At 37.9% G+C, this 27,968-nt stretch overlaps 2 protein-coding genes across 12 annotated transcripts; one reads left to right on the top strand and one right to left on the bottom strand.

The window, feature by feature from the left end:
• Window positions 1-27,851, bottom strand: LOC103946442 (disease resistance protein RPV1). 11 transcript variants are annotated; one of them, XM_048581638.1, is made up of 13 exons: window positions 27,211-27,849; window positions 25,928-27,038; window positions 25,343-25,630; window positions 24,616-25,242; window positions 8,567-10,684; window positions 8,387-8,437; window positions 7,345-7,481; window positions 6,826-6,880; window positions 5,947-6,240; window positions 5,052-5,120; window positions 2,458-3,750; window positions 2,284-2,342; window positions 1,810-2,132 (listed from the first exon to the last, which is right to left on the bottom strand). In XM_048581638.1, exons 1-5 carry the CDS (start codon window positions 27,687-27,689, stop codon window positions 8,702-8,704), a joined length of 4,488 nt encoding a protein of 1,495 aa, XP_048437595.1. In that variant the 5' UTR covers window positions 27,690-27,849; the 3' UTR covers window positions 1,810-2,132; window positions 2,284-2,342; window positions 2,458-3,750; window positions 5,052-5,120; window positions 5,947-6,240; window positions 6,826-6,880; window positions 7,345-7,481; window positions 8,387-8,437; window positions 8,567-8,701. The 11 variants fall into 11 exon arrangements, with proteins under 11 accessions (XP_048437597.1, XP_048437595.1, XP_048437594.1 ...); XM_048581637.1 differs by lacking the exon at window positions 2,458-3,750 and adding an exon at window positions 6,653-6,712; XM_048581635.1 differs by lacking the exon at window positions 2,458-3,750.
• LOC103946284 lies at window positions 20,800-22,254 on the top strand. The gene is made up of 2 exons (XM_048581647.1): window positions 20,800-21,425; window positions 21,823-22,254. The coding sequence occupies exons 1-2, from the start codon at window positions 21,273-21,275 to the stop codon at window positions 22,249-22,251; spliced, it is 582 nt and encodes a 193-aa protein (XP_048437604.1). The 5' UTR covers window positions 20,800-21,272; the 3' UTR covers window positions 22,252-22,254.
• Window positions 27,852-27,968: the final 117 nt, after the last annotated feature.

Genomic DNA, 27,968 nt, shown 5'->3' on the forward strand with positions numbered 1-27,968 from the left:
GCTTTTTCTTCGATTTACAATTTATCTTGAACTCCGAAGCAGGTGTGGGTCGCTTTTCCTTCAACTCCGGAAGGAATTCTGAGAAAGAAGAGAGATCATATGCTTTCAGTTTCTTCTGTCGACTACGTAGTTTCTTCTTCTGGTAAAAAATAAAGTTAACTCATTACCATACAACGCATTGTAAAAGAACACTAAAACATAATGATAAGGGTTCAAGTTATAGCAGTAACATACAGAATAAAAAAAAATCCAGAAAACAATTGTTATCGCAACAAACAAAATGCCAAGTTTTGACCAAAAAACAAAATGCCAAGTTTTGACCAAAAAACAAAATGCCAAGTCGAAGTCTGATACAGCATTTTGTTTGGGGTGGGGGAATATTTGAAGAGAAAAATCCAGAATTTCTAGAAATTTAGTACTGCCTTTTTCCTGCCTTAAGTTACTTCAAGTTCATATAGAGCAACCACGGTTTTCAAAATCACTGCTGTGGTAACTTTTTCCTCATCAGTTTACACAACTCTTATAAGCCGTACGAAGTGGCTCGGTGTTGGGTTTTTGTTGGGCCCATTTTGAACCTTTAAAAATGGGATCAAAATCCCTGTACACTGAAAATAGGCCAGAAGACATCCTATCATCCCTTGTATGGCCCCAATATGCAGTCCGTACTAAGCTTTAAGTTGCCCAGGAAAACGAAATGCAAGACCCCACTAATGTGTATTCTTTTTTGTTTGTTGCTAAACCCCATTCTTGTGAAAGAACCTAGTTTTTGCAGAAGAGCTTAGGTGTTTCCATACTTTTGTTTGAAACCAAGGGGAACACGTGCAAAGTCAGCAACCCTCCTGCACCTTTATTGTCACCCATCAATAGATGGTGTAAGGTACTAAGGATGCTTTCTCGCAACTTGATATGTGTTGACGCCAAATGGGTGATCACCCCTTCGATCCCAAGAGAACTCGGAAGAGTCCCTGTCACTAGTCCCCTCTTGCCAATCCTTGATTATTCAAAAATGTTACTCGTCTTTTTGTCCACTACAAATAGGGCTGAAACTCGCTCAGGTTCCATGAGTGGGAGGCCAAATAAAGCTGCGAAGTTTTAAACTTCCCAGACCCAGGTTTTGATAATGGACAACAAACGTGACTTTTGATTACTGTCTCTCTCCCTCCAAACTTGAAAGGAACTTCCTATGTAATTACTTTTGTGCCCCTCTCCATGAAGCATTGTTAAATAAACACATCCTATGTCTATTTTCATAGTGTAGCTTCTCATTCTGTTTCACTCAATGATCTTGATCAACCCACACCAACATCCACACCCACACTACGAGTAACCACCAGTGTTGATAACTCGCATTCTCTCCCACTCTCACAAATAATAACAAAAAATACAACGAAACATATTCCTCTCATGCCATGTTGGAAATGAGAACTAGATTAGACTAGCTAAATGACTAGATTTCATGTGCAATCAAGGAGGAATATGGATGTGGTATAGCTAACTGACTAGATTTCATGTGTGTATCAAGGAAGAACGTGGATGCGGTAGTCTAACATGGAGGATTACGATGGAATATTCCTAAGAGGTTGATGCCTAAAGCATTTCCCCATTAATTGCCTTGAAAATGGTGGGATTAGTACGGATATGATTTAGTCATCAACCTCTTATGATTAATCCATTTTAATCCTCCATATAAAAACACAACATTTCATACTCTTCCTTGATTGCACATAAAATCCAGTCATTTAACTATTCCAATTTCTTATAGTCTAATCCTCCACATCAACATAGCCTCAAATTCGATTGAGAATACCATAGACAAACAACCAATACCTAAAAATGAGCTCAAAGCAACCAACCGGAAAACCATGAACATTAAACATTATGTCACCGCCAATTAATTGCTCTGAAGTCTAAAAACTCAAATACATCTTCCGCCATTGCAGACCTCCTCCAATATCACCTCATCAAATGACATATCTAAACTACCAAGAAAAATTATGTAGCACAAAAACTCCGGTGATAATACCGGAAAAGCATTGGTATTTCGTCAAACAAAGCGAAAGTTGATGAATTGGAGATCCTCAACTTAACAATAGTCTTCTGTGCACCCAAGGAAGAAACTGCATCTCTAACCTCTGCATTGTTCATTGACAAAATTAAATCTTCGGAAAAGCTATATATCGAAAAGCAATCATCCTTCAGAGAGAAACTAATTGGGGATCAAAATCTGTATCGATATTTACTGATACGATTCATTTTCGAGAGACCCAGAAAATCCATACTTACTAGCATAAAATTCGAGCTTCTTTTCGAACTTGCGGTCGGCTTTGGTCGACGATTCTGATCTGCACCCATAAATTAAAACTCAGAGAGAGAGAGAGAGAGAGAGAGAGAGAGAGAGAGAGGGAGAGAGAATGAGAGAGAGAGAATGGGTTGCGCTGCATGGTGGTAAGGTCTTACCGTGAACCTGGCTTCCCCATCACTCAAACTTTCGAGCTTTGGTAGAGAGCGAAAGAGAGATATACAGAAAGAAAGAGAGATCGTGTAGAGGGGAAGGTTAGATGGGTGGAGGTGTGGTAGTTGGGGTGGTGGTGGTGCTGCGATGGTTGGCGACCGTGATGGGACCCTGAATGTTGATGCGGCGGGGCTGAGGATTTAGGAGGTGGTGGTGGTGGTGCGCAGGGGTTTATGGTTTGTCATGTTTTATTATTATTTATTTTACATTTTATGAGTATGTTTTTAGAAAAAAGCCCTCTCCGTCTTTCGTATTTTCATCCGAGGCCCAACATTTTATCAAAATACCAAATTTATCAAAATCTCCGTCCGTCTGTCTGTCGCGCCAAATTACAATACTGCCTCTGTTAGGAGTTAGGGTTTCGTTCAAGGCGGAGCTGGGCGGTTTCCGATCTCCCTGATTGCTCTCTTGTCGTAGGTACCATCTGCTGTGCTCTGTGCTTCACAGGTATATTTCTAATTTTTCCCCATCACAAAATCAATGAACAAACCGATTTTTATTTTTTTTATTTTTTAGTTCCATGGAGATGGTTAATTTTGCAGTTTCTCGGCGATTAAATTGTCAGTAGAATATTCAATTTTTATTTATTAATTATGTATGATTTAGTGGATTGTTCTTCGCTGATTATTCAGTTCCTAATTAGCCCTTAAAAATCAGACACCATTGTTTAATTTATGCTTATTGATTTGTGGTTTTTGTGGAAACAACCTCTTTGCAAACAAGGTCAGTCTATGTTCCCCGATCCTCGCAAAACGGGAGCCTTGTTGGCTTGGGGTCGTTATTAATTTTGATCTGCTGTATTTTCAGCATTCTGCTTAATTATTTACATGACAAATTTTGTATATTCATTAGATTTTCTGCCTGTTTCTCAGCTGCAACCAAACTGTTAAGAATTGTTGTTTTTATTGCTTAATTGATCATTTGACAGATTCTCAGCTGCAAACGAACGGTTAATGATTGATTTGTTTTGGTTTTTATAGGGCAAAGTAGGAAAAATTGTTGTTAGTGTACAGGTTTCATTCTAAGAAATATTCCTAGTAGTCTTTAAGTTGAGGTGGAAGGATGCCTCGTGACTTGGCACGGTCACAATGAAGGCGTTCGCCATCTCCAATGGGGTCTAAGGTTGCATTCTCTTCCTAAGAATTTAAAAGAATTCAGATGCTTCCTGTCAAATGGGAAGTGAGCAGGTGATGGTTGTTGTTGGATTTCCTTTTGTTGCTCGATTGTGACCTTCGCTTCTTCATGTGATAAAAGATGGAGCACACAAGGGTTATACTTAACAATGTATGAGGTAACCGTACATGTTTCTATATATTTTGCGCTACATGGTGGACTGACTTGATGGTTATTGATTATGTGTAGTCTTGTCCAGTTTTAATTGCCGCTGCTAATAGCTATGTTTTTAGTATACAGACGGAAAAGTCGTTCAATTACCCCTAAGCGCCGAAAATCGTTCTCCGACTCCAAGACATCATAAAAGTCGTTCTCCAATCCCAATATGTCATAAAAGTCGTTCACTGACCCCAAGACATCATAAAAGTCGTTCTCCAACCCCACGATGCCGTAAAAGTCGTTCTCTAGTTCAAGTCTTGGATTGTTGGAGCAGAAAAATGCTAGCGAGAAATTGAGAAAGGAAGAAGAAGAAGAAGAGAACATAAGGTATAACAATCACTTAACATCAGTTCTTTTATGATATAAGTTTTTTTATGATCTTTTTTAAGTTCATCTTTCGAGTAGACTAACAGTTTTAATTCTTTCCTGACTAATGCGCTAACAATGTGGGACTGTTTTCATTGTTACCCACAAATTTATGAGTTTTGATTTCTACATGAAAATTACTGTATTTGTTTTGGATGCTTACTATTGTGTTTAGTTCATTGAAACGATAGTGTAATTAACATAAGGGAAAGAACCTCAGGTTCATGTTTGAATTACCCTACTAGACATCTCTGTGGAACATGCTTGTTTGTTAACATTTCAGTTTTATACAGTACTTTCTCGGAAAATTAAATTAAGTATGGCTGCTGTTTACGTATGCAAAATTGAGATGCACACAACTTTTTTTAATTTGTAAAGAATGTCAGCTTCAATAGTGGAGTGTGAACCAAATCTCCAAAACCACAATACCGAAGAGGTATCAAAATCCAATGCTCTACGATACTATTCAGTGATATGAGGCTTGCAATTGTGTTTAAAGAAAGGAAAATTTGTGTTTGAGCATGTTTGTTAGACCTTGCTATGGATTTCTTCATCAGCTAACCTCTAAAGATTATTCCACCGGATTTCCTATGTGAGTTGGAATTCGTCTAAATTTATTCTGGGAATCCCTCAGTTTGGTTGCAGTTATTCTTGATTTCAGAAGTTAATAATATGAAATTGAGTTAGACTTCCAGATTGTATAGATATACGTTCTAAGCAAACAAAATTTTGCCCCTCATAACTCACCAAAAAGCAAACAAAATGGCTGGCACAATCTAAAATAGGAGCAAAAAAAAAAACAATAAAAAAAAGCTAGATTTATTATAAGAAAATAACTCACCATAGTGCTTCCGTATTACTTCTGGCACCACACAGTAAGGGCTCCCAACAACATCAGTGAATGTTTCTCCTGGGAAGAATACGGGTTTTTGTTATAATGATATTCAAATGTGAAAAAAAAAACGCGAAATCACTTTCTTGTAGCGAAAAATTACGAATCAATGACATAATGAACAAATAAATTAAGGTAACTGAACCATTAAGAAATTAACACCACAGACGTCTACATTTATCAGTATCCCATCAATATATACACCAAATTTTAGCGAATGCTAGTGATGTTTTATATTTATTGTTCTTACTGGTGATTACTGGATTACGTAAATGGTGCAGTGAAGACATCAGTGAATTATGCAAATGGTGCAGTGAAGACATTCACAAACTGAAAACAACAAATGGTGCAGTGAAGACGGTGAATCAACGCAGTCACAGATTAACAAATTGAAAACAACAAATAAAACCACAGAAAAAGAAAACAGCTAACTCACCTTGGAACAAAGAACATACGGACAGAAGAAGACTCAAAATGAGAGAAATGAAACAAATAAATAGACCTTCTAAGTCTCCTAATTCATTTAAAAAACAAACCATAGAATAATGTTATATCGGTGATATCAAACAAAAGCAAACGTATACCAGAAAATTACTCAAGGCTTTGCCTGATATCAAACAAAAGCAAACTACTGTGAACTTTTAACTTCAAAACCAATCATCAATGATAGATACTAATATCTCAACTTTCGAAAAAAATTACTTACTCTGCCAAACCCAAACCTGCCTCACAGTCGAAAGAAATGCACATTTTAAATTATCAATCATGTGTGTTTGTTCTCATATTTTCCCCTTTAATCTAACAACATATATGAAATTGAAGAGAGAGGATGAGAAATTTTTACCTCTGGGTGTGTCGACTCCAAGATTGGAGGTTTGGCCTTTGGATCCGCTCATGTGGAGCTTGAATCTCGCGAGATCTGGGTTCAGCTTTTCTGAGACAGTGGTGTAGGCAACGGTATTGGGGCTCTCATCTCTGATTTCTGAGCATGGATTTGCTCAGATGGGGATGTTGACGCCAAAACAAACAAACCCAACCCCTCAAAAAGCTTTGTAACAGTAGCAGTCATAGATTGCAAAACCACGCCAAAACCAAGCCTCTTTTTTACTTGGTCTTCTTAATCCTCTCCTTAATTTCACTGCAAAATTCACACACAGATATAAACGACCAACCAGGGTCCTTGTGGAACAAAACCCGAAACTGAATTTCTTATCCTAATCAATTGATTCAATTTTTAACATATACGCATAAATATTAAAGAGCAACATGCCATGTTGAACAAAACAAATGATTGATCAACTTAAAGAGTGTCTGAGAATGCTTCGGTAAGGCTAAAAGCGTTTCTAGATACCAAAATTTGATCAGAAATAACTAAAAGTGATATTGAATAGATTTAAATTGCAGTATCAATAGACTTCAATATTAACCGTTCACCTTGAAAAGACACGACAACAATGAATAGAATTAAATTGTAAGTGAACTAATATTTTGTACAACAAATATATAAGGTATATACATTGCACAAATATACATGATGCATAAAGTCTCACATGTTTCCGAAACGAAAAAGCTACAAATCCAAGATATACGGCCAATTAATTCTTCAACGGCTGATAGATCGCAGGATATTCTTAGCTGCCTTTGTAGTTCTTGTTTGTCAAATTCAAACAAAACTCAGGAAAAATAAATATAAACACGAGAGGAGAAGATACAAGACAATTACCTCTCTTTTGGCGGGAAGCTCATTCCCAAACATAAATTTTGATATCTTCCTCAGCCTGTATTATGCAGGTCGTGTACTCAGTGAATATGCTTTTGAGAAAAAATCAACAAGCGTGCATTAATTCCTAAATTCCTATGAATTTGGCATGCTAATTTACTGAAAGGATTTGGCAAAAAAGATTATGGGATTAGAGAGACCTCAAAAACGAATGATGCACATACAGATCTAAATATGGGTAAAATACCAGCTGAATTTAATAAGAAAGAATTCAGACCACAACACTATAGTTGATGATTAAATCAACAGCGTAATGTTTTGTTGAGATTCTGTTTCAGCATGCACTAAGAATAATCTCAATGGCCTTTCCTCTTCTACAGGTCCTGAAGATTTCGGAATCCGGATCTTGGGTTCATTTGGTTTCAGCAAAATATGAATGCATGAGCTCAAAATCTCTTAACTTTCCCTAAAATTCTTGAAATCATAATTTTATATTTTTTCCTCGAAAAATAGAGAACTGACCATCTTCTTCCTTGATGAAACACTTGAGAAAGAAAGTGAAGCAGCTTTGAATCTCAGCTGCTGAATACTCTGTTCTTCCTCCCCAACTCCACCATAACTCCAAGAAGAGAAATTTTCACGTGACCTCTTTCCAGCAGCTGCAAAAAAGATATCAAATTTAAAAACAAATTCCAAAAACAAAGCAAGAGAGTGCATTTGGACGTTGGTTTGGGTGCAGAGGCAGTGGAGGGACGGTGGGTCAGTGGACCGGTGGTGTAGGCGGTGAAGATGGGGATGGATGGTGATGGGTTCGGGTGGGCTGCCCATTTGAGGATTTGGGTTAGTTTGGTTGGGTTGCTGCCGGCTAAAGCTAGAGACTTGAGAGGGGGAGGTGGGTGTATTGAAAAACAGATCGGATTGGGGAAATTAGGGTTTTGATGGAGAAGAAGAAGAGGGAGGGGAGAGAGAGACCAGTGTAAATTGGGTTGAGAAGGGCAGCTGCCATTTCGTGAGGAATGACAGATACAATCCCCCAAATCATGCACCCACTCTCTGCGACCAAACCCCTCTCCTCTCTCCCCAAAATCCCAAAACCACGCCCCCAAATCTCTGCATCTAACCCCCTCTCCTCTCTCCCCCAAATCACGAGATCAGATCTTCTGCACCCAACCACCTCTCCTCTCTCCCCCAAAATCACGCCCCCACCCTTCGGCCCCAATAACAACAGCCCAACCGGCGGTTTTGGGCGAAGCACAACCCACACACAGAGACAATGGAAGAAACGTAATTAAATCAAAATTGAGTTTATTGAGTTGATTGTAGATGATATTTTTAAGAAATTGCTCAACATCTCATCAAGTGAAAAGAACGGCTTGGTTGGAATGGATTCCCGGTTACAGAAAATGGATTCACTGTTATGTCGCGGGGCGAATGAGGTTCGCTTTGTTGAAAATGCAAACTCAGTTTCACTTGGCGAAAAGACTTCATTTACACAAATTCAGAGGGCTCATCCACTGTAATTTGCAGATATAGAAATGTTAAGATAAAAGGAAATGCAAACTACCTTTCACCCAAATTTGCAACGGGAATTGACAAAACAATATCTTCACAGTTTCTGCATAAGCACAAATCAAAAGTATAAGAAAAGCAGCACGTAAGCAATGGAAACCCGCCAAACACGAACGAAAAGATCGGCAACAAATGTATTCCACATGTAGAGATATTCTGTTTGAATTTTGATTACCTAGAAATTGGGGGGTTGGGGCGGAGAGGAGCCCTAGCCAAGACGGAGCTCTGTAGTGGATGCCGATGATGTTCAGGAGAGTAGTATACGTGTCAAAATATCAGCATGCCCCATTCCAGAAACTACTACATGATCTCACAAGCGTGCTAAATCCTCATAGTTGACGGGAAATTGAGAAAGATTTGTGCACCCACTGAGATTGACAGCTGCAAGGCGCGCCAAATGACATAAAGTGTCGGGAAGATGTACAAGGCTTTCGCAGTTTTCCAGATTTAATAACTCAAGCCACTGAAGATGTTCAATCGAGGGGGGAAGCTCTTTGATAGATGTTCCATCCAAATGAAGCTCTCTTAATCCTTCCATATTTTCTTCAATGTTTGGAAACACCTCAAAATTTGTACAGCCAGAAAGAGAGAGATAATATAGGGATTCAAGATGACAAATGCTCCTTGGAAGACTCCTGAGTTCCTTGCAATCTTTTAGGATCAAAATTTCCAATCTTATGAGATTATTAATTGACGAGGGCAGTTTTTTAATTTTTGATCCGGATAAATCAAGCCTTATTAGTTCCTCCATAACTTCTAAAATCTCTGGAAACATGTCAAGACTTGAGCAGCCAGAAAGATCAAGGGCAATGAGAGATCTCATATGAATGACGCTTGGAAGACTCTTGAGTTCCTTGCAATCTTTGAGGTTCAAATATCTCAACTCCATGAGATTATTAATTGATGAGGGCAATTCTTTAATTTTTGACCCGGATAAATTAACCTCTTCTAGTTCCTCCGTAACTTCTAAAATCTCTGGAAACATCTCAAGACTCGAGCAGCCAGAAAGATAAAGGTTTTTGAGAGATCTCATATGAATGACACTTGGAAGACTCTTGAGTTCCTTGCAATCTTTGAGGTTCAAATATCTCAACCCTGTGAGATTGTTAATTGATGAGGGCAATTCTTTAATTTTTGACCTAGATATATTAAGCTCTAGTAATTCCTCCGTAACTTCTAAAATCTCTGGAAACATCTCAAGACTCGAACAGCCAGAAAGACCAAGATTTACGAGAGATCTCATATGATTGACGCTTGGAAGACTCTTGAGTTCCTTACAATCTTTTAGGTTCAAATATCTCAATCCTGTGAGATTATTAATTGACGAGGGTAGTTCTTTAATTTTTGACCCAGATATATCAAGCTTTAGTAGTTCCTCCGTAACTTCTAAAATCTCTGGAAACATCTCAAGACTCGAGCAGCCAGAAAGATCAAAGGCAATGAGAGATCTCATATGAATGATGCTTGGAAGACTCTTGAGTTCCTTGCAATCTTTGAGGTTCAAATATCTCAACCCCGTGAGATTATTAATTGAAGAAGGCAATTCTTTAATTTTTGATCCGGATAAATCAAGCTCTGGTAGTTCCTCCATAACTTCTAAAATCTCTGGAAACATCTCAAGACTCGAGCAGCCAGAAAGATCAAGGGTTTTGAGAGATTTCATACGAATGCTAGGAAGGCTCTTAAGTTCCTTGCAATCTTTTAGTTTCAAATATCTCAACCCCGTGAGATTATTAATTGATGAGGGCAATTCTTTAATTTTTGATCTGGATAAATTAAGCTCTGCTAGTTCCTCCATAACTTCTAAAATCTCTGGAAACATCTCAAGACTCGAGCAGCCATAAAGATAAAGGTTTTTGAGAGATCTCATATGAATGAGGCTTGGAAGACTCTTGAGTTCCATGCAATATTTTAGGTTCAAATATCTCAATCCCGTGAGATTATTAATTGACAAGGGCAGTTCTTTAATTTTTGATCCGGATAAATCAAGCTCTGGTAGTTCCTCCATAACTTCTAAAATCTCTGGAAACATCTCAAGACTCGAGCAGCCAGAAAGATCAAGGGTTTTGAGAGATTTCATACGAATGCTAGGAAGGCTCTTAAGTTCCTTGCAATCTTTTAGTTTCAAATATCTCAACCCCGTGAGATTATTAATTGACGAGGGCAATTCTTTAATTTTTGACTGGGATAAATTAAGCTCTTGCAGTTCCTCCATAACTTCTAAAATCTCTGGAAACATCTCAAGACTCGAGCACCTAGAAAGATCAAGGGTTTCAAGAGATTGCATACGAATGTTGCTGGCTAGAATCGTAAGTTTGTTGCACCCACTCAGATCCAATAAAACAAGGTTTGTAAGAGTCAAAATAGATGGGTGAACCTCAACCAAACTTATACAACTTGCACAAATTAGCCTCTCAAGATTTGGCACCTTTGTAAAGTCAGGCGTTTCCTTAAGGTATTTACAATATCTTAAATTGATGAATTTCAACTTTCCCAGCGTCTGCTAAAACATTCATGAAAACATGCATTACTTGATAAGATATCTCAATCAGAACCCAAACATTTAAAAGAGACATATAAATGTAAATGGTGATTGTAGGTACCTGCGTTCCTTCCCAAAGTTGTTCAATGCAACTATATTGCATGTCAAGGTCAACAAGATTTTTGAATTGAAAGTTGGATGGCAAAGACCTAAGGGGGGATCCAGGCCAGGAAAGACACCTCAACTCATGAGAAAGAAACTTTAAGTGCCCAATCAGGTGTTGTTTGCCGTAAGAATGACTGATCCTGAGAAGTCTTAGTTGAGTCATACTATCAAAAGCTTCAGCATTTAAGCATACCTCATCTGACTTCGACAATTCCAAGATTATGCTTTCAACTGCTTCTGTACCCTGTGCAAATCAAAGTGAAGGAAAAAACAAAGAACATTTGTTTAGATTATGAAGTTAATGCTTGTTTCTTAAGGAGCCGTTTTATAATCATTTCGTTTTCAGTTTTTAACTTTTGTTTTAATTATTTTTTTAGAAATCTGAAAATTGAAAACACATAACTTGTTTGATAAGCGTTTTCAATTTTCAATTAATAAAAAAAATCAAAATTAAAAATTGTAAAAAAAATTGTTACCAAATGGGCCTAAGAAATAGATTTTGATCAAAAGTTGAAGCTTTCTACTAAACATTGCATAAGAAAATGATTTCTCACCGTATTTTGAGTTAGCACATGACGAACATCTTCATAACTCCACAACCTGCTTCGTCTCCCAGGCTCTTTGACAGATTTTTGGCGAACTATTTCCCGACCCATTTCCTGTAGTGAATCATGCATCTCCAATTCCCCCCTCCATGAGACAGTTATGAGAGCTCGATCGATTAGAACTCTTATACCAGTATGAGGATAGAAACCACAACCGTCCATAATTTCAATTGCATAGTCCTTTTGCATTCCTGTAAAGAAACATGCAATATCTAGAAAGATGTCCCTCTCAGCATCATCTAGTCCATCGAAGCTTGTTTTAAGCACATCATGAATTTCCCTTTGTGGGATTTTCCTTATTTTTTCTACCACATCTTCCCACTCGCGTACAGTTTTGTTATCAAGAAAAGCTCCCAAGACTTTGAGTGCTAAAGGCAGACCCTGAGCATATTGTACGACACGCCTCGAAAGATCATCATAATCTCTGGTGGGTTGGCTTGTTCTGAAGGCGTACCGCTTAAAGAGTTCCAGAGCTCCAGCACCACATAAAATCTTGGGGCTATATATCGCATCAGCTCTGCTTAGTAATCGCACATCTCTAGTTGTTATAATGATTCTACTTCCACCACCAAAAGAATGTTCCTTTCCGAGTAAGGCTTCAATTTGAGCTAATTTGTCTACATCATCAACAACAACAAGAACTTTTCTCTGACCAAGGCTTTTTAACATCACCTGGAAACCATTTTTCAATATGTCGGAACGCCCCACCTTGTTGTCCGAGATACTACATAGAAGTTGTGTCCGCATATGTAGTTCGCCATGCTTCATGAAACCCTCCTTGACATTTTCAAGAAAGCAACGTGCTTCAAATCGACAAGCGATTTCTTCGTAAACAGCTCTAGCGATGGTTGTTTTGCCTAAACCACCCATACCCCATATTCCTACAACGCGAACATCATCCAACTCCACCCCAGGAGGATTAGGATGTAATCGTAAATGCATTTCGTGCATATGAGAATCCATTTCAACCAAGCCATTATCTTCGCGTGGTGTTGATGAGATGTGGATCAATTTTTTAAAAACATCTTCCACAATGTCCTCAATAAGCTTTGCATCCTCCCTGTCAAATTAAAAAAAAATAATAATAACAACACCAAATAACAAGTTTTCATCTGCTAGTTTTAAAAGAAAAATGAAAAATGAAAACTAAAAACTTAAAACAATAACCCCTAAAGCCTACAAAAATCTCAAAATTAATAGGAAACTAAAACAAATTAGAATTTACTCATAGTTTCGCGAATCCCAGCCGGATAAACTGGTGGCAGTTGTAAGAGCAGATCTCCAGCTCTGAACCTCTTCCATTTCGGCGTTAGAATCGTGATCGTGCTGAGCAAAAGCTTCCGCGAATCTTCTCTTGAGTTTACGAACATCGGATGGATCGACTTCGTAGAAAATGGGGAGCACAATCTGGTTCATGGTAGCCTTGCATTTCAAGATTTCCATGAGTTCTTTCAAGCACCAAGTGGAAGAAGCATAGTTTTGAGAGAAAACAACAATCGAAAGCCTTGACTCTCGAACAGCTGTCAGGAGCTCGGAAAGGCGGTCGCCTTTTCTGAGCTCTTGGGCATCGATGAAGGTGTTGATTGGTTTCTGACGCAGAGCTCTGTAAAGATGGCTGACGAAGCCCTTGCGAGTGTCTTCCCCTCTGAAATTGATGAACACATCGTATTTCCATTGAGGGCCAGAAGGAGAAGAAGAAGAAGAAGCAGCCATCAATCGATCGCACCTGGTCACCAATGATCGAGCATCAAAGATGAAGAGGAATTTAAGAACAGAAATACTCAATTGATCAACAAATTGGAGGAAAAGGGAAAAAGGAAAGAACGCTTTATGTTTTTCGCATCTTCTTCCAAGAAAGACCGGTGTCGGTCGAAAAGAGATGCTAAAAAAGCACAAAAGGAAAGAAGGAAAGAATGCTTTATGTTTTCCGCATAATTGCACCGGCCGAAGAGATGCTCAAATTTCACTTTGTAGAATGGGCTAAAATGCACTCACACATTGGTGTGGTTTAGAAAATTATAAGGCCCAGGCCCACGACCATTCACTATTCGTCCGTCACTCTCATCTTCTCTTAATAATTTTGGACAAGACATATAATGCTATGTTTATCACGTATTTTTATTATAATTTGTATTTTATTTGACAGAGGTAGGACTCGTCAAAGTATGTGAATCATTTTTTATTAAGAAAATGATACAAATAATAATATAAATAAGTGGTAAGAGTAGCATTTTTGTTTAAGATGACAAATTCATATGTCATTTCTTATGCCTAATTTTTAAAGGAAAATTAATGAAAAGTCTTCAAAAACTTTAGTTTTAACGAAAATGACAAAATACAGGTGTAATTGAATATTACCAAGAGTGACTTTTCAAGGTAAAAATGTCGTTAACGTTAAAAGTGAATAGTACCATGAATGTTTCGTTAAGATTTCCAATTTTTAAAACTACATATCATATTGTAGTAAATTTAAAATTTGGTACAAAATTCTAATTTTATTACAAAGATCGTTTTTCTTATTGTTCAAAGTTCGAATAGGGATGGTGATGGAGAAAGAAGTGGATATGGGAGTGGTGATGGAGATGGAGGTGGTTGCGGTGCCATGCCCAGTCTTTTTTTTCATTAGATTTCTTTTTTTTTCCGAAGTAAAAATTAATTTTTTAAAATTATTTTTCCACGTGACTCAAAGGTGTCAACCACTTGAGTACAAATATGAACCCTATATTTTCCACTCATTATTTAACCTCAAATGTTGAAATGATAAGTAATGTATGACACTAAAATGTTTTCAAGATGTTGTAAGTGGTTGCAATTAACCTCAAACGTGATGGGATAAAACGTAATTTACTCTAGATTTTATTTACTTAATACTGCTCTTCATACATTGAAATCTTAGGTTATACAACTTTACAAACAAATGATCACGCAAGTGACTATGAACAGAAAGAAGGTAAGAAAACATTACGGCAGGTCCGGGAAAACACTCTTCATGAAATTGATGAAACGCTTAGCGTACAGCTCCGGTTCGACAGCAGAAATGCGTTGAGGGTCAATATTCTTCAACGATTTGTAAGCATGCTCGAGTTTCTTTTCCACATTGTACTCCTGCAATATGTCGATTATCCCCATGTAAAGAACCACGTGGTAGAATTCAAAGAGTTCTACTTCTGTTGAATCGACCTCTTCCTGTGCATGCTTACGTTTGGCCAGGGCCGGCATGTTTACGCCTAATTGCACCCTTAACCTGAGAAAGATTCAGCTGACAATAACTATGTGCTGCTCGAACAATGAATGAAACACTGAATCCAGCAACAGTTTTTGAGCAATGAATTTCTATGTTTTCAGCAATCTAATTACCATTGCTTGACCGTGCTACTAAGTTACTCGCATAAGCATAACTATCCAAATCAGATGAAAGTTGATTAGAAGGTTAGGCCGCATATCATGAATCTTTTAGGGTGTCGTTTCACTCATACCAAGGTAACAGAAGATCCAAATGCTTACGGCATCAAACTTCAAAATATATCAGAGCGCAAAAGTGCAAATAGTAAGTGTAAAGTACAAACAAAAGAAGTACCTTCCTGTACCAGGGAGTAAGAGATCGACTTCTTTGTCACCGACAGAATAAGCTTTCAACGGACTTCCTCTGATGTGAGGACCTGGTGCAGTACTGACAGAGCCAGGTTCATGGGTTACCAGTAGAATACCTTTTGGAGGAATCAAAAGCTCCCCTTGCAAAGTCACACCTATTCAAATTGGAATATAAGTTCAAATATGAAATACGTAAAATGCGAGGACATAAGGGAATTCAGTTGGTATTAAAAGCTTGGCTGGAGGGAAAGACAACATTGTTCCATTCAATGTCATTTTCATTATGTTTCTTTCCCAATTCTTCATTCTTCCAAGTGCGTGGCTTTTGGAATTATGAAAATCAAGGTTCTAATCAGCCGCCTAGATGTCAATAACATGGTAAGGATACATGTTCCACCCCCTAGTGGAGTGAGGATGTTCCAAATCCCAAAATGTCGACCAGTACTAAAGTCTGTTGGCCCGAATTTTAAATTGTAACAAGAAGTAGGCCAATTGTCGAGTTGTCCTTAATTGCTCAGATTTTCTTTTCCTACAGTCCTTTTCCTGCATTTATTCTGAGTGTATGACTTTATTATTTCTAGGGAAAATAATCATTAATTGGAAAACTATTCGCAACACTAAATAGAAAAGAAATCAAAACATACGTAAAACAAATACAAGTTCATTTGATAAGTATTTGTAATCAGAAAGATATGCTTACCATCATCAAGGCAAGTAAACTCTCATTGTTGTGCGTTGTGGCAGGAGGTTGTGAAAATCCCTTCAGATCCTCAGGAGCTCTAAAACGAAGACCCAACAGAAGGCTATAATTGATAATTTGCTGAGATTGTAGAAACATGCAGTCTAGTGATGTTTTTCTGCAAAACAAAGAGGAGGAAAGATTCCAAGGGATGATTAAAATGTGGAAGAGCTTACTCAGCCAATCCTTATTAACATTCTCTTTTTGGGGACACATGCATAATCGATAAACAGCAAATCTACGAGATGTGAACACACAATGTATTAATGATTGTAGATCTACATGTAGCGTTAAGACTTCATAAGAATATCAAGCTTGTTCCCGGAAGGAAAAAATACAGTACTGAAAAGTAGTGTTATAACTTATAAATAAAAAACGACGTCATAAATTGCAGAAACGTAAGAGAATTCTTATATCAAATCCATTTTGATCGAAAATCTAAAATTGACTTAAAGCTTATTGAACTGACTAATAACATTTGGAACATGTTTTATGTCACATCCCCATTCGGGCCCCCACCACATCTCGGCTCGACTCCACCGTAGCACGAAGCCAGTGAGCTTCCAAAATGCTTCGTGCTAGTTAGAGATGAAAATATACATATAAGGCTTACATGATCCACTCCCTTGGGTAATGTGGGATGCAACAATCCACCCCAGGCACACTTCCGCCCAGAGATTAGCTCTGATACCAAATTGTCACATCTAGGCCTGGGCTCCCACAACATCCCGAGCTCGACTCAACCGTAGCACGATATTATCCACTTTGGGCCCCGACCACACCCTCACGGTTTTGTTTCTGGGAACTCACACGAGAACTTCCCAGTGAGTCACCTATCCTGAGATTGCTCTCGTGCGAACTTGCTTAACTTCGGAGTTCCTACGGAACCCGAAACCAGTAAGCTCCCAAAAAGCTTCATGCTAGTTAGAGATGAAAATATACATATAAGGCTTACATGATCCACTCCCTTGGACGATGTGAGATGTAACTGACCTAAATCGAGGCATGCTAGCCGTCACGGTTTAGGCCGGGGTGTGTCATTTTACGTTTCATGTCTTAACGTTGAAAGTAAATAAACTAATCAACCACGGGAGATTTGAAGCATTTTAACTTACAAATCAACAAGGCAAATCATTGATTTCCGGGACTACACAGTTTCCATGTACCAAGACGCATGATACAAATTTACTGGTGAGGTTGAAATATCCCTCCAACCGGCTTGGCTCTTCCTCAAGGCAAGCTTTACAGGTCAGAATCCAAAGACAAGATGCAGAGGACTGGAAGAAGAAGCTAATGCAGGACCGACCGAGTATGTTATATTGCATAAGTTTATTAATCTTATGATCAATGAAGTTATTGCAGAGAGATTGTTACCGAAAAAAAAATGTTGTTCCAGAAGGATGCTTAAGCAATGAAAATCACTCACAGGTAATCACTAATACATTTTGTAAAATGTAATATATGAAATTCAAAAAACCGCAACAAATAAAAACTCGGAAGGACTTACTTAAAAAGTGGAGTAAAGTACAAAAAACTACCTCAACTATTGGGGTCACGACAGTTTCATACCTCATCTTTTAAAATTAACAATGTCATACCGCATCTTACGAATTTGTGACAATGTCATACCTCCGTCAATTTTTCTGTTAGTTTTTCTGTTAAATGCTGACGTGGCAAGAGACATGGACCACTTTCTATTAAAAAATTATTAAAAACTAAAAAAAATATTTAATATTTTTTAAATATTAAAATAATAAATAAAAGTAAAATAAAAAAAAAGGGTAAAGTACAAAAAACTACATCAACTATTGGGGTCAGGACAGTTTCATACCTCATCTTTTGAAATTGACAATATCATACCGCATCTTACGAATTTGTGACAATGTCATATCTTCGTCAATTTTTCTGTTAAGTACTGACGTGGCTTGATTCGGGATATACTTTCTATTAAAAAAATTATTAAAAACTTAAAAACAATTATTTAATATTTTTAAAATATCAAAATAATAATAAAAAGCAGAGAGAAAAAAAAGAAAAAAAAAACCATCAGTTCGTCCCTCCCCTCCCCCTCCCCCTCCTCTCTCTTCTCCCTATCTTCATTTTCTTTCCCCCACCTGCAAACCCAAAAAAATAAAAAATAAAAAAAAAAATTTTGAAAACCCAACAACCCCCTGCGGAAGAACAAGAAGGAGAAGGAGGAGGAGGAGGAAGAAGAAGAAGAAGAGGAAAAAAAGGAGGAAGGAAAAAAAAATAATTCCCCCTGTCGGCGCAGAAGAAGAAGAAGGGAGAAGGAGAAGGAGGAAGAAGAAGAAGAGGAAGAAAAGGAGGAGAGGAAGAAAAAATAAAAAAAAAATTTGAAAACCCATCAACACCCCCCTTGCGGAAGAAGAAGAAGGAGAAGGAGAAGGAGAACTAGGAAGAAGAATAAGAAGAGGAAAAAAAGGAGGAAGGAATTTTTTTTTTAAACCATCAACTCCCCTGCGGAAGAAGAAGAAGAAGAAGAAGAAGAAGAGGAGGAGGAAAAAAAGAAGGGAAAAAAAAATTTTGAAAACCCATCAAACCCCAAATCCACCACTTTCATCCATTCTCCACATTCTCTTCCGCACCCATCATCCACCTTCTCTGCTCACCTATCTTCCTGCCGACGAGATCTGGGGTTTTTTTTTTTTTTTTTTTTTTTTTTTTTTTTTCTGGGTTGCAGGAGGGAGAAGAGTAGGTGTGGGTGTGGGTGTGGGGAGAAGACAAATTGGATTTTTTTTTTTTTTTTGTTGAGATTTGCAGGTGGGGGAAGAAGATGAAGATGGGGAGAGGAGAGAGGAGGGAGGAGGGGGGGAGGGGAGGGACGAAATGAGGCTTTTTTTTCTGCTTTTTATTATTATTTTAATATTTAAAAAATATTAAATAATTGTTTTTCAGTTTTTAATAATTTTTTAATAGAAAGTAGGTCCCGAATCAAGTTACGTCAGTACTTAACAGAAAAACGAACAGAAAAATTGATGGAGGTATGACATTGTCACAATTTCGTAAGATGCGGTATGACATTGTCAATTTTAAAAGATGAGGTATGAAGCTGTCGTGACCCTAATAGTTGAGGTAGTTTTTTGTACTTTACCCTTTTTTTTTTAATTTTACTTTTATTTATTATTTTAATATTTAAAAAATATTAAATATTTTTTTTAGTTTTTAATAATATTTTATTAATTTTTTTAATAGAAAATGGTCCTTATCTCTTGCCACGTCAGCATTTAACAGAAAAGCTAACAGAAAAATTGACGGATGTATGACATTGTCACAAATTCGTAAGAAGCGGTATGACATTGTCAATTTTAAAAGATGAGATATGAAATTGTCATAATCCCAATAGTTGAGGTAGTTTTTTGTACTTTATCCTAAAAAGTGCTTCTCGCAACAGTTTGTCCATATGAATTTCAAATGTCAGATCGAGATCTTTCAATGTGGTATTCTCATCAATTTCATCTTTGTCCGTAAATCTTCCAATAGTTGAAGCCTTCAAATCATTACGGCAATGAATTCGTAATTCAATGCAAAACATATTTCCCATGACCATAAACCCTACCTAAAAACAATGCATTTAGAATAAGTCACACCAACCGAGGTGACATCCAATGCAGAACTGCAATCTGGCAGAGTGATAAGTAGCTCAAACCTTTTTTCCACCTTTTAACGTCATCCGATGGAGCCCAAATTTTTTTGTGACGAGGGTGTTTTCATGTTCGTCTACTTGGCTATTATTACTTTAGTTTAAGATAACAGTTAAATGTCTTATCTTTCCATCCATCCTTTTATGAAATTTTTAATTACAAAATTTGTCTATTTGTAAAATAACTAATAAGACCCTAGTAACCCCCTTTGCATTACTTTTTTTTTTTAATAAAAAAATGAAAAAGAAAAGTTTGGGAGTGATAACTCTCACGCTATGTTTAGACGATTTATCTCTCTTAAACCCTAACTCATCATTCTCATCTCTTTTCATTCAGAGAAAGCAAAATCATTCAAAGAGAGCAAAAAAAATGAACTTAGAAGATGACGTTTCTATGGAAGAAGTGGATGATTATGTTTCTGTCGAAGAGCAAAAAGATAATTTTATGTGGGTTATCTTGATTTGTTGACATCGTGCAATTGAATTATAGCTCTGTGACCTTTAATTTGAATTTTCATTAGGTTAGGGTGCAATTTGTTTCACGTTTTCCTATGAGAATTCTTGGAATTCGTTTTCATTAGGTTAGGGTAATAATTCAAGCAAGACATGTTTGTCACAACTGGCACTGATAATCGTCCAACTTGATGTGTTGTCTTTAAAACCTACACACAAATCCCCTTCTTTTTTTAAGAGAAAAGTTTATCTCTAATTATATATATATATATATATATATATATATTAAGGGTTATTTGAGGAATAATAGTGGGTGAGAAAATAACATTTTAATTTTTTAACTTTTTATAGTGGGTTTATCCCTAAATATAACATGAGTAGGGAAATAAGACAATGAAGTGAGTCTAGCAACTCTCTAGTCTAAATAGGGAAAAGGATGTCACTGTGCAATTTTGGGTTGATTTCACTTTCTTTACAAAATTACCACCAGGCTCATATTCTTAAGCTACAACACTTTAGTCTAAAGTAGGGGGAATGAATCCCCTCCTGAGCTTAGGAGGCTGAGCCTTCCGTGCAAATGATCCAGATCGCTGAAATTTGATCCAACGACTACAAACATAGAGTCTCTCTAAAAGTTATGATAATTGCAGCTGTTTGATCAAATTTCAACGATCCGGATCCTTTGCTCACGAGGCTCAACCTCTTAAGCTGAGGAAAGGATCTGTTCCCAAAGTAAGGGGAGTATAGCACTGTGCAATTTTGGGTTGCACTTTATTTACAAAATTACCACCACGCTGATATTCACAAGCTACCGTACAAATTTCCTGATTTTGATTTATTTACCAAATTGCCATTCTACAAGATTTTTTGCTTTGTTATGGATTTTCCAGTTCGGCTTGCATTCAAAGGGGCCCAGACAGAGGCCTAAAGGCCTGGACCAAAACGGCCCAGTCTTGAAGCAAGCAAAACTACTCTTTTGCTGCTTTAGATATCGGATTGGACGGACAGGGGTGAAGATTGTGGGGGTAGTTTTGTGATTGCATGTTTGGGGTTTGGGGCCATGTTGTCTGCTTTGTTCGATGGGATTGTGGGAGTGTTGTTGCAGACGAAGTTCTGGCCTGCACATAGAGAAGAAGAGAGAATGAGAAGTCTTGCAGACCTAGGTGCAGCAAAGCCAGCAGCGGTATGGGCTGCACCGAGAGAAGGAAGGGGAACATAAGGGTTGACAGGTTGGAGGGAGAGGTTCGCTGGGATTTAGGGGAGAGGATTTTCGGCAGGGAGGTGCGGGAAGGGGGACAAAGGGACATGGGTTTTCAGTTTTGTCCTTTGATTCAACAGGTAAAACACTGTTTTAAAATGCAGCCGGTTTACTTGACATTCTCCTCCACAGGCTTTTCTGAATGATGATACTGCTTTGGTTCAACTTGTATATTTGATGATCAGAATGGGTGAATCGTTTATCTACTGTTCACCAGTTTTGAAACTCGTTTGTTTGGATTAGAATACATTTTGAGGTATGTCTTAAAAGTATAAGCATATCTGTAGTGCCTTCGTCCTCATGAAGGTTAATTTGCCATTTATTCAGTTGGATAATGACAAGAGAGAAGGGGAGGGGGAGGGGTAAAATAAGGGAAGCAGTATACGTTAATTGGCATTTTATTTGTACTCAGGCGGCGGTTCCCCTCTTTATATGAGAGACCACTTGATTGCTTAACTTTTCTGCTCGTGCTCTCAGGCGGCAACAGGAAGCAGAATTGAAACTGCTAGAAGAAGAGACTTCAAGGAGAGTGGAAGAAGCAATTCTAGGAAGGTTGAGGAGAGCTTAAACTCTGATGAGATTAAAGTGGAAATACAGAGGCAGTTGGAGGAAGGACGGAAGAAGCTTCTTACTGAAGTGGCAGTGCAACTTGAGAAAGAAAAGGAAGCAGCTCCGGCAGTTCTCGATAACGTGAAGAATTCATCCCAAATTGAAGCCTTAATTGGAAAGCAACCTTCATTTGGTGGCGGAAGTCGAATCATTCTTACAACTAGAGATAAACAGTCATTACGTAGATGCATGATTTACCAGAGGATATGGGTTGCAAAATGGTACAACAGGAGTGTATTAAAGAGCTGGGGAGGCGCAGTAGGTTGTGGAGCTACGAAGACGTTTGTCATGCATTAACTCAAAAATACACAGTGAGATATATATTATATTCAACTTCGACCAAGAACCAATTCATGAGAAACATGCAATTCTTGGTTATCTAGTCTACGAAAGCAGTTGAAAGCATAATTGTGCTTTGGCCGCACTCAAACAATGTGGTGCAGCTTTTGTTAAAATGACAGAACTAAGTCCACTCATACTATTTACCAACAACAAGACGACTTGGACGCTGCTCAAGGACAAAGCAAGGATTTGAAGTTTATTTCTGGAAAGTTAAGTTGTCTATTCTGGCCTAATTGTCCCCTAAATCTTTGTCATCCGACTGTAACCCTAAGAATCTTGTTGACCTTGACACACACTATAGTCACATTCAACACCTATGGAAAGGAACTAAGAGAAGCTCTCTTAATCCTTCCATCCTTCCATATTTCCGACACTTTCCGGAAAGTCCTTGAAGAGAACTCTAGATTCTTCCAAGTAACATTGTTCAACTCAAGTCTCTTAAATTTCATAATCTTTCTAGTTGTTCAAAGCTTGAGGCCCTTCCAGAAAATGTCTGAAATATGGAAGGATTACGAGAGCTTTGCTTGGATGAGACGTCTGTTAGAGAGCTTCGCCCATCGATTTCATCTCTTGAAACAAATATATACACAAATACTCCAAGCAGTATACCAACCTGAAACTACCAGAACCATTCAGTTCTAGCATCTACAACTTTAACATTAGTTGGTACAAGGGACATTCTTCCGAAGCGGGAGAAGAAATCATTGAAGCTCTTATTTATTCCTCCTCTTGCTGTGTGCCAGACTTCCAAGATATTTTTCCTACCAAAGAAACTTAAAGATCAAACTCGCTAGCAATGGTGCACAAAGAGTGGCGGAAAAACATAAAGGGAAGCAATCTCAACACAACATGTACGAAGTAATCTGTCCACATATTGGGAAAGATTTTAAGGCGAGATGGATGTTAACCATGCAATGCTCTATAAACTTAAAGGCTGTATAGCAGCTCTTGCTTGTTTTAATGAATACTATGGTTTCACTTGGCGAGAAAGACTTCATTTACACAAATTCAGAGGGCTCGTCCACTGTAATTTGCAGATATAGAAACGTTAAGATAAAAGGAAATGCAAGCTACCTTTCACCCAAATTTGCAACAGGAATTGACACAGCAAAATCTTCACAGTTTCTGCACAAGCACAAATCAAAAGTATAAGAAAAGCAGGAAAAAAGCAATTGAAACCCCGCCAAACGCAAACGAAAAGATCGGCAACAAATGTATTCCATATGTAGAGATATTGAGTTTGGATTTTGATTACCAAGAAATTTGGGGGTTGGGGCGGAGTGGAGCCAAGACGGAGCTCTGTAGTGGATGCCGATGATGTTTTGGAGAGTGGTACACGTGTCAAAATGTCAGCATGTCATCATCAAAATCTACTAGATAACCCCACAATACTGAATCCTCACTGTTGACAGGAAATTGAGAAAGATTTGTGCACCCACTGAGATTAAGAGCTAAATGGTGCGCCAAGTTACTTAAAGTGTCGGGAAGATGTACAAGGCTTTTGCAATTTCTCAGATTTAATAGCACAAGCTGCTGAAGCCGTTCAATCGAGGGAGGAAGCTCTTTGATAGATGTTCCATCCAAATGAAGCTCTGTTAATCCTTCCATATTTTCTTCAATGCTTGGAAACACCTCAAAGTTTGTACAACCAGAAAGAGAGAGATAACATAGGGATTTAAGTTGACAAATGCTACTTGGAAGACTCTTAATTTCCTTGCAATCTTTTAGGACCAAATACCCCAACCCTGTGAGATTATTAATTGACGAGGGCAGCTCTTTAATTTTTGATCTGGAAAAATTAAGCGCTTGTAGTTTCTCCATAACTTCTAAAATCTCTGGAAACATCTCAAGACTCGAGCAGCCAGAAAGATCAAGGGTTACGAGAGATCTCATACGATTGATGCTTGGAAGACTCTTAAGTTCCTTGCAATCTTTCAGTTTTAAATATCTCAACCTCGTGAGATTATTAATTGATGACGGAAGTTCTTTAATTTTTGACCCGGATAACTTAAGTGCTTGTAGTTCCTCCATAACTTCTAAAACCTCCGGAAACATCTCAAGACTTGAGCAGCCAGAAAGATCAAGGGTTATGAGAGATCTCATATGATTGACGCTTGGAAGACTCTTGAGTTCCTTACAATCTTTTAGGTTCAAATATCTCAATCCCGTGAGATTATTAATTGACGAGGGCAGTTCTTTAATTTTTGACCCAGATAAATTAAGCTCAAGTAGTTCCTCCATAACTTCTAAAATCTCTGGAAACATTTCAAGACTCAAGTAGATAGAAAGATCAAGCGTTATGAGAGATCTCATATGAATGAGGCTTGGAAGACTCTTGAGTTCCATGCAATATTTTAGGTTCAAATACCTCAATCCCGTGAGATTATTAATTGACGAGGGCAGTTCTTTAATTTTTGATCCGGATAAATCAAGCTCTGGTAGTTCCTCCATAACTTCTAAAATCTCTGGAAACATCTCAAGACTCGAGCAACCAGAAAGATCAAGGGTTTTGAGAGATTTCATACGAATGCTAGGAAGGCTCTTAAGTTCCTTGCAATCTTTTAGTTTCAAATATCTCAACCTCGTGAGATTATTAATTGACGAGGGCAGCTCTTTAATTTTTGACTGGGATAAATTAAGCTCTTGTAGTTCCTCCATAACTTCTAAAATCTCTGGAAACATCTCAAGACTTGAGCACCTAGAAAGATCAAGGGTTTCAAGAGATTGCATACGAATGTTGCTGGCTAGAATCGTAAGTTTGTTGCACCCACTCAGATCCAATAAAACAAGGTTTGTAAGAGTCAAAATAGATGGGTGAACCTCAACCAAACTTATACAACTTGCACAAATTAGCCTCTCAAGATTTGGCACCTTTGTAAAGTCAGGCGTTTCCTTAAGGTATTCACAATATCTTAAATTGATGAATTTCAACTTTCCCAGCGTCTGCTAAAACATTCATGAAAACAAGCATTACTTGGTAAGACATCTCAATCAGAACCCAAACATTTAAAAGAAACATACACATGTAAATGGTGATTGTAGGTACCTGTGTTCCTTCCCAAAGTTGTTCAATGCGACTATATTGCATGTCAAGGTCAACAAGATTTTTGAATTGAAAGTTGGATGGCAAAGACTTAAGGGGGGATCCAGGCCAGGAAAGACACCTCAACTCATGAGAAAGAAACTTTAAGTGCCCAATCAGGTGTTGTTTGCCGTAAGAATGACTGATCCTGAGAAGTCTTAGTTGAGTCATACTATCAAAAGCTTCAGCATTTAAGCATACCTCATCTGAGTTCGACAAATCCAGGATTATGCTTTCAACTGCTTCTGTACCCTGTGCAAATCAAAGTGAAGGAAAAAACAGAGAACCTTTGTTTAGATTATGAAGTTAATGCTTGTTTCTTAAGGAGCCATTTTATAATCATTTCGTTCTAATTATTTTTTTAGAAATCTGAAAATTGAAACACATAACTTGTTTGGTAATGGTTTTCAATTTTCAATTATTAAAAAAAAAATCAAAACTAAAAATTAAAAATTGTAAACAAAATCGTTACCAAACGGGCCTAAGAAATAGATTTGATCAAAAGTTGAAGCTTTCTACTAAACATTGCATAAGAAAATGATTTCTCACCGTATTTTGAGTTAGCACATGATGAACATCTCCATAACTCCACAACCTGCTTCGTCTCCCTGGCTCTTTGATAGATTCTTGGCGAACTATTTCCCGACCCATTTCCTGTAGTGAATCATGCATCTCCAGTTCCCCCCTCCATGAGACAGTTATGAGAGCTCGATCAATTAGAACTCTTATACCAGTATGAGGATAGAAACCACAACCGTCCATAATTTCAATTGCATAGTCCTTTTGCATTCCTTTAAAGAAACATGCAATATCTAGAAAGATGTCCTTCTTTGTGTCATCTAGTCCATCGAAGCTTGTTTTAAGCACATCATGAATTTCCCTTTGTGGGATATTCCTTATCTTTTCTAACACATCTTCCCACTCGCGTACAGTTTTGTTATCAAGAAAAGCTCCCAAGACTTTGAGTGCTAAAGGCAGACCTTGAGCATATTGTATGACACACCACGAAAGATAATCATAATCTCTGGTGGGTTGGCTTGTTCTGAAGGCATACCGCTTAAAGAGTTCCAGAGCTCCAGCACCACATAAAATCTTGGGGCTATATATCGCATTAGCTCTGCTTAGTAATTGCACATCTCTAGTTGTTATAATGATTCTACTTCCACCACCAAAAGAATGTTCCTTTCCGAGTAAGGCTTCAACTTGAGCTAATTTGTCTATATCATCAACAACAACAAGAACTTTTTTGTGACCAAGGCTTTTTAACATCACGTGGAAACCTTTTTTCAATATGTCGGAACTCCCTACCTTGTTGCCCGAGATACTAGATAGAAGTTGTGTCTGCATATGTAGTTCACCATGCTTCATGAAACCCTCCTTAACATTTGCAAGAAAGCAACAAGCTTCAAATCGACAAGCGATTTCGTCGTAAACAGCTCTAGCGATGGTTGTTTTGCCTAAACCACCCATACCCCATATTCCAACAACACGAACATCATCCAACTCCACCCCAGAAGGATCAGGATGTAATAATAAATGCATTTCGTGCATATGAGAATCCATTTCAACCAAGCCATTATCTTTGCGTGGTGTTGATGAAATGTGGATCAATTTTCTAAAAACATCTTCCACAATTTCCTCAATAAGCTTTGCATCCTCCCTGTCAAATTAATAAATAAATAAATAACAATATAATAACAACATCAAATAACAAGTTTTCATCTGCTAGTTTAAAAAAATATGAAAAATGAAAAGTAAAAACATAAAACAATAACCCTAAAGCCTACAAAAATCTCAAAATTAATAGGAAACTAAAACAAATTAGAATTTACTCATAGTTTCGCGAATCCCAGCCGGATAAACTGGTGGCAGTTGTAAGAGCGGATCTCCAGCTCTGAACCTCTTCCATTTCGGCGTTAGAATCGTGATCGTGCTGAACAAAAGCTTCACCGAATCTACTCTTGAGTTTACGAACATCAGACGGATCAACTTCGTAGAAAATAGGGAGTACAATCTGTTCCTTGGTAGCCTTGCATTTCAAGATTTCCACGAGTTCCTTCAAGCACCAAGTGGAAGAAGCATAGTTTTGAGAGAAAACAACAATCGAAAGCCTTGACTCTCGAATCGCTGTCAGGAGCTCGGAAAGGTGGTCGCCTTTTCTGATCTCTTGGGCATCGATGAAGGTGTTGATTGATTTCTGACGCAGAGCTCTGTCAAGATGGTTGACGAAGTCCTTGCGAGTGTCTTCCCCTCTGAAATTGATGAACACATCGTATTTCCATTGACGGCCAGAAGAAGAAGAAGCAGCCATTGATCGATCGCACCTGGTCACCGATGAGCATCAAAGATGAAGAGGATTTTAAGAACAGAAACACTCGATTGACCTGCAAATTGGAGGGAAAGGGGAATAGGAAAGGAATGCTTTATGTTTTTCGCATCTTCTTCCAAGAAACAACGGTGTCGGTCAAAGAGAAGCAGATGCTCAAATTTCACTTTGTGGAACGGGTTCGCACACTGGTGCGATTTGGAAAATTACAAGGCCTAGGCCCACGAGCATTCACGGATTGTAGTTTTCTCGTCTTCTCTTAAT

The sequence above is a fragment of a genome, unplaced genomic scaffold (assembly GCF_019419815.1).
Source record: "Pyrus x bretschneideri cultivar Hongxiangsu unplaced genomic scaffold, Pyrus_bretschneideri_v1 Contig17, whole genome shotgun sequence".
Classification (NCBI taxonomy): Eukaryota; Viridiplantae; Streptophyta; class Magnoliopsida; order Rosales; family Rosaceae; genus Pyrus; species Pyrus x bretschneideri.

Bases quoted from the DNA above. Each gene is read 5' to 3' on its own strand.
- LOC103946284 (XM_048581647.1), top strand. From the start codon at position 21,273: ATGGGCTGCACCGAGAGAAGGAAGGGGAACATAAGGGTTGACAGGTTG. The intron at 21,426-21,822 runs GTAAAACACTGT...TCGTGCTCTCAG, and splicing joins TTTGTCCTTTGATTCAACAG to GCGGCAACAGGAAGCAGAAT.
- LOC103946442 (XM_048581640.1), bottom strand. From the start codon at position 27,689: ATGGCTGCTTCTTCTTCTTCTGGCCGTCAATGGAAATACGATGTGTTC. The intron at 27,039-27,210 runs GTAAATTCTAAT...TTAATTTGACAG, and splicing joins TGGGATTCGCGAAACTATGA to GGAGGATGCAAAGCTTATTG. The intron at 25,631-25,927 runs GTGAGAAATCAT...TGATTTGCACAG, and splicing joins ATGTGCTAACTCAAAATACG to GGTACAGAAGCAGTTGAAAG.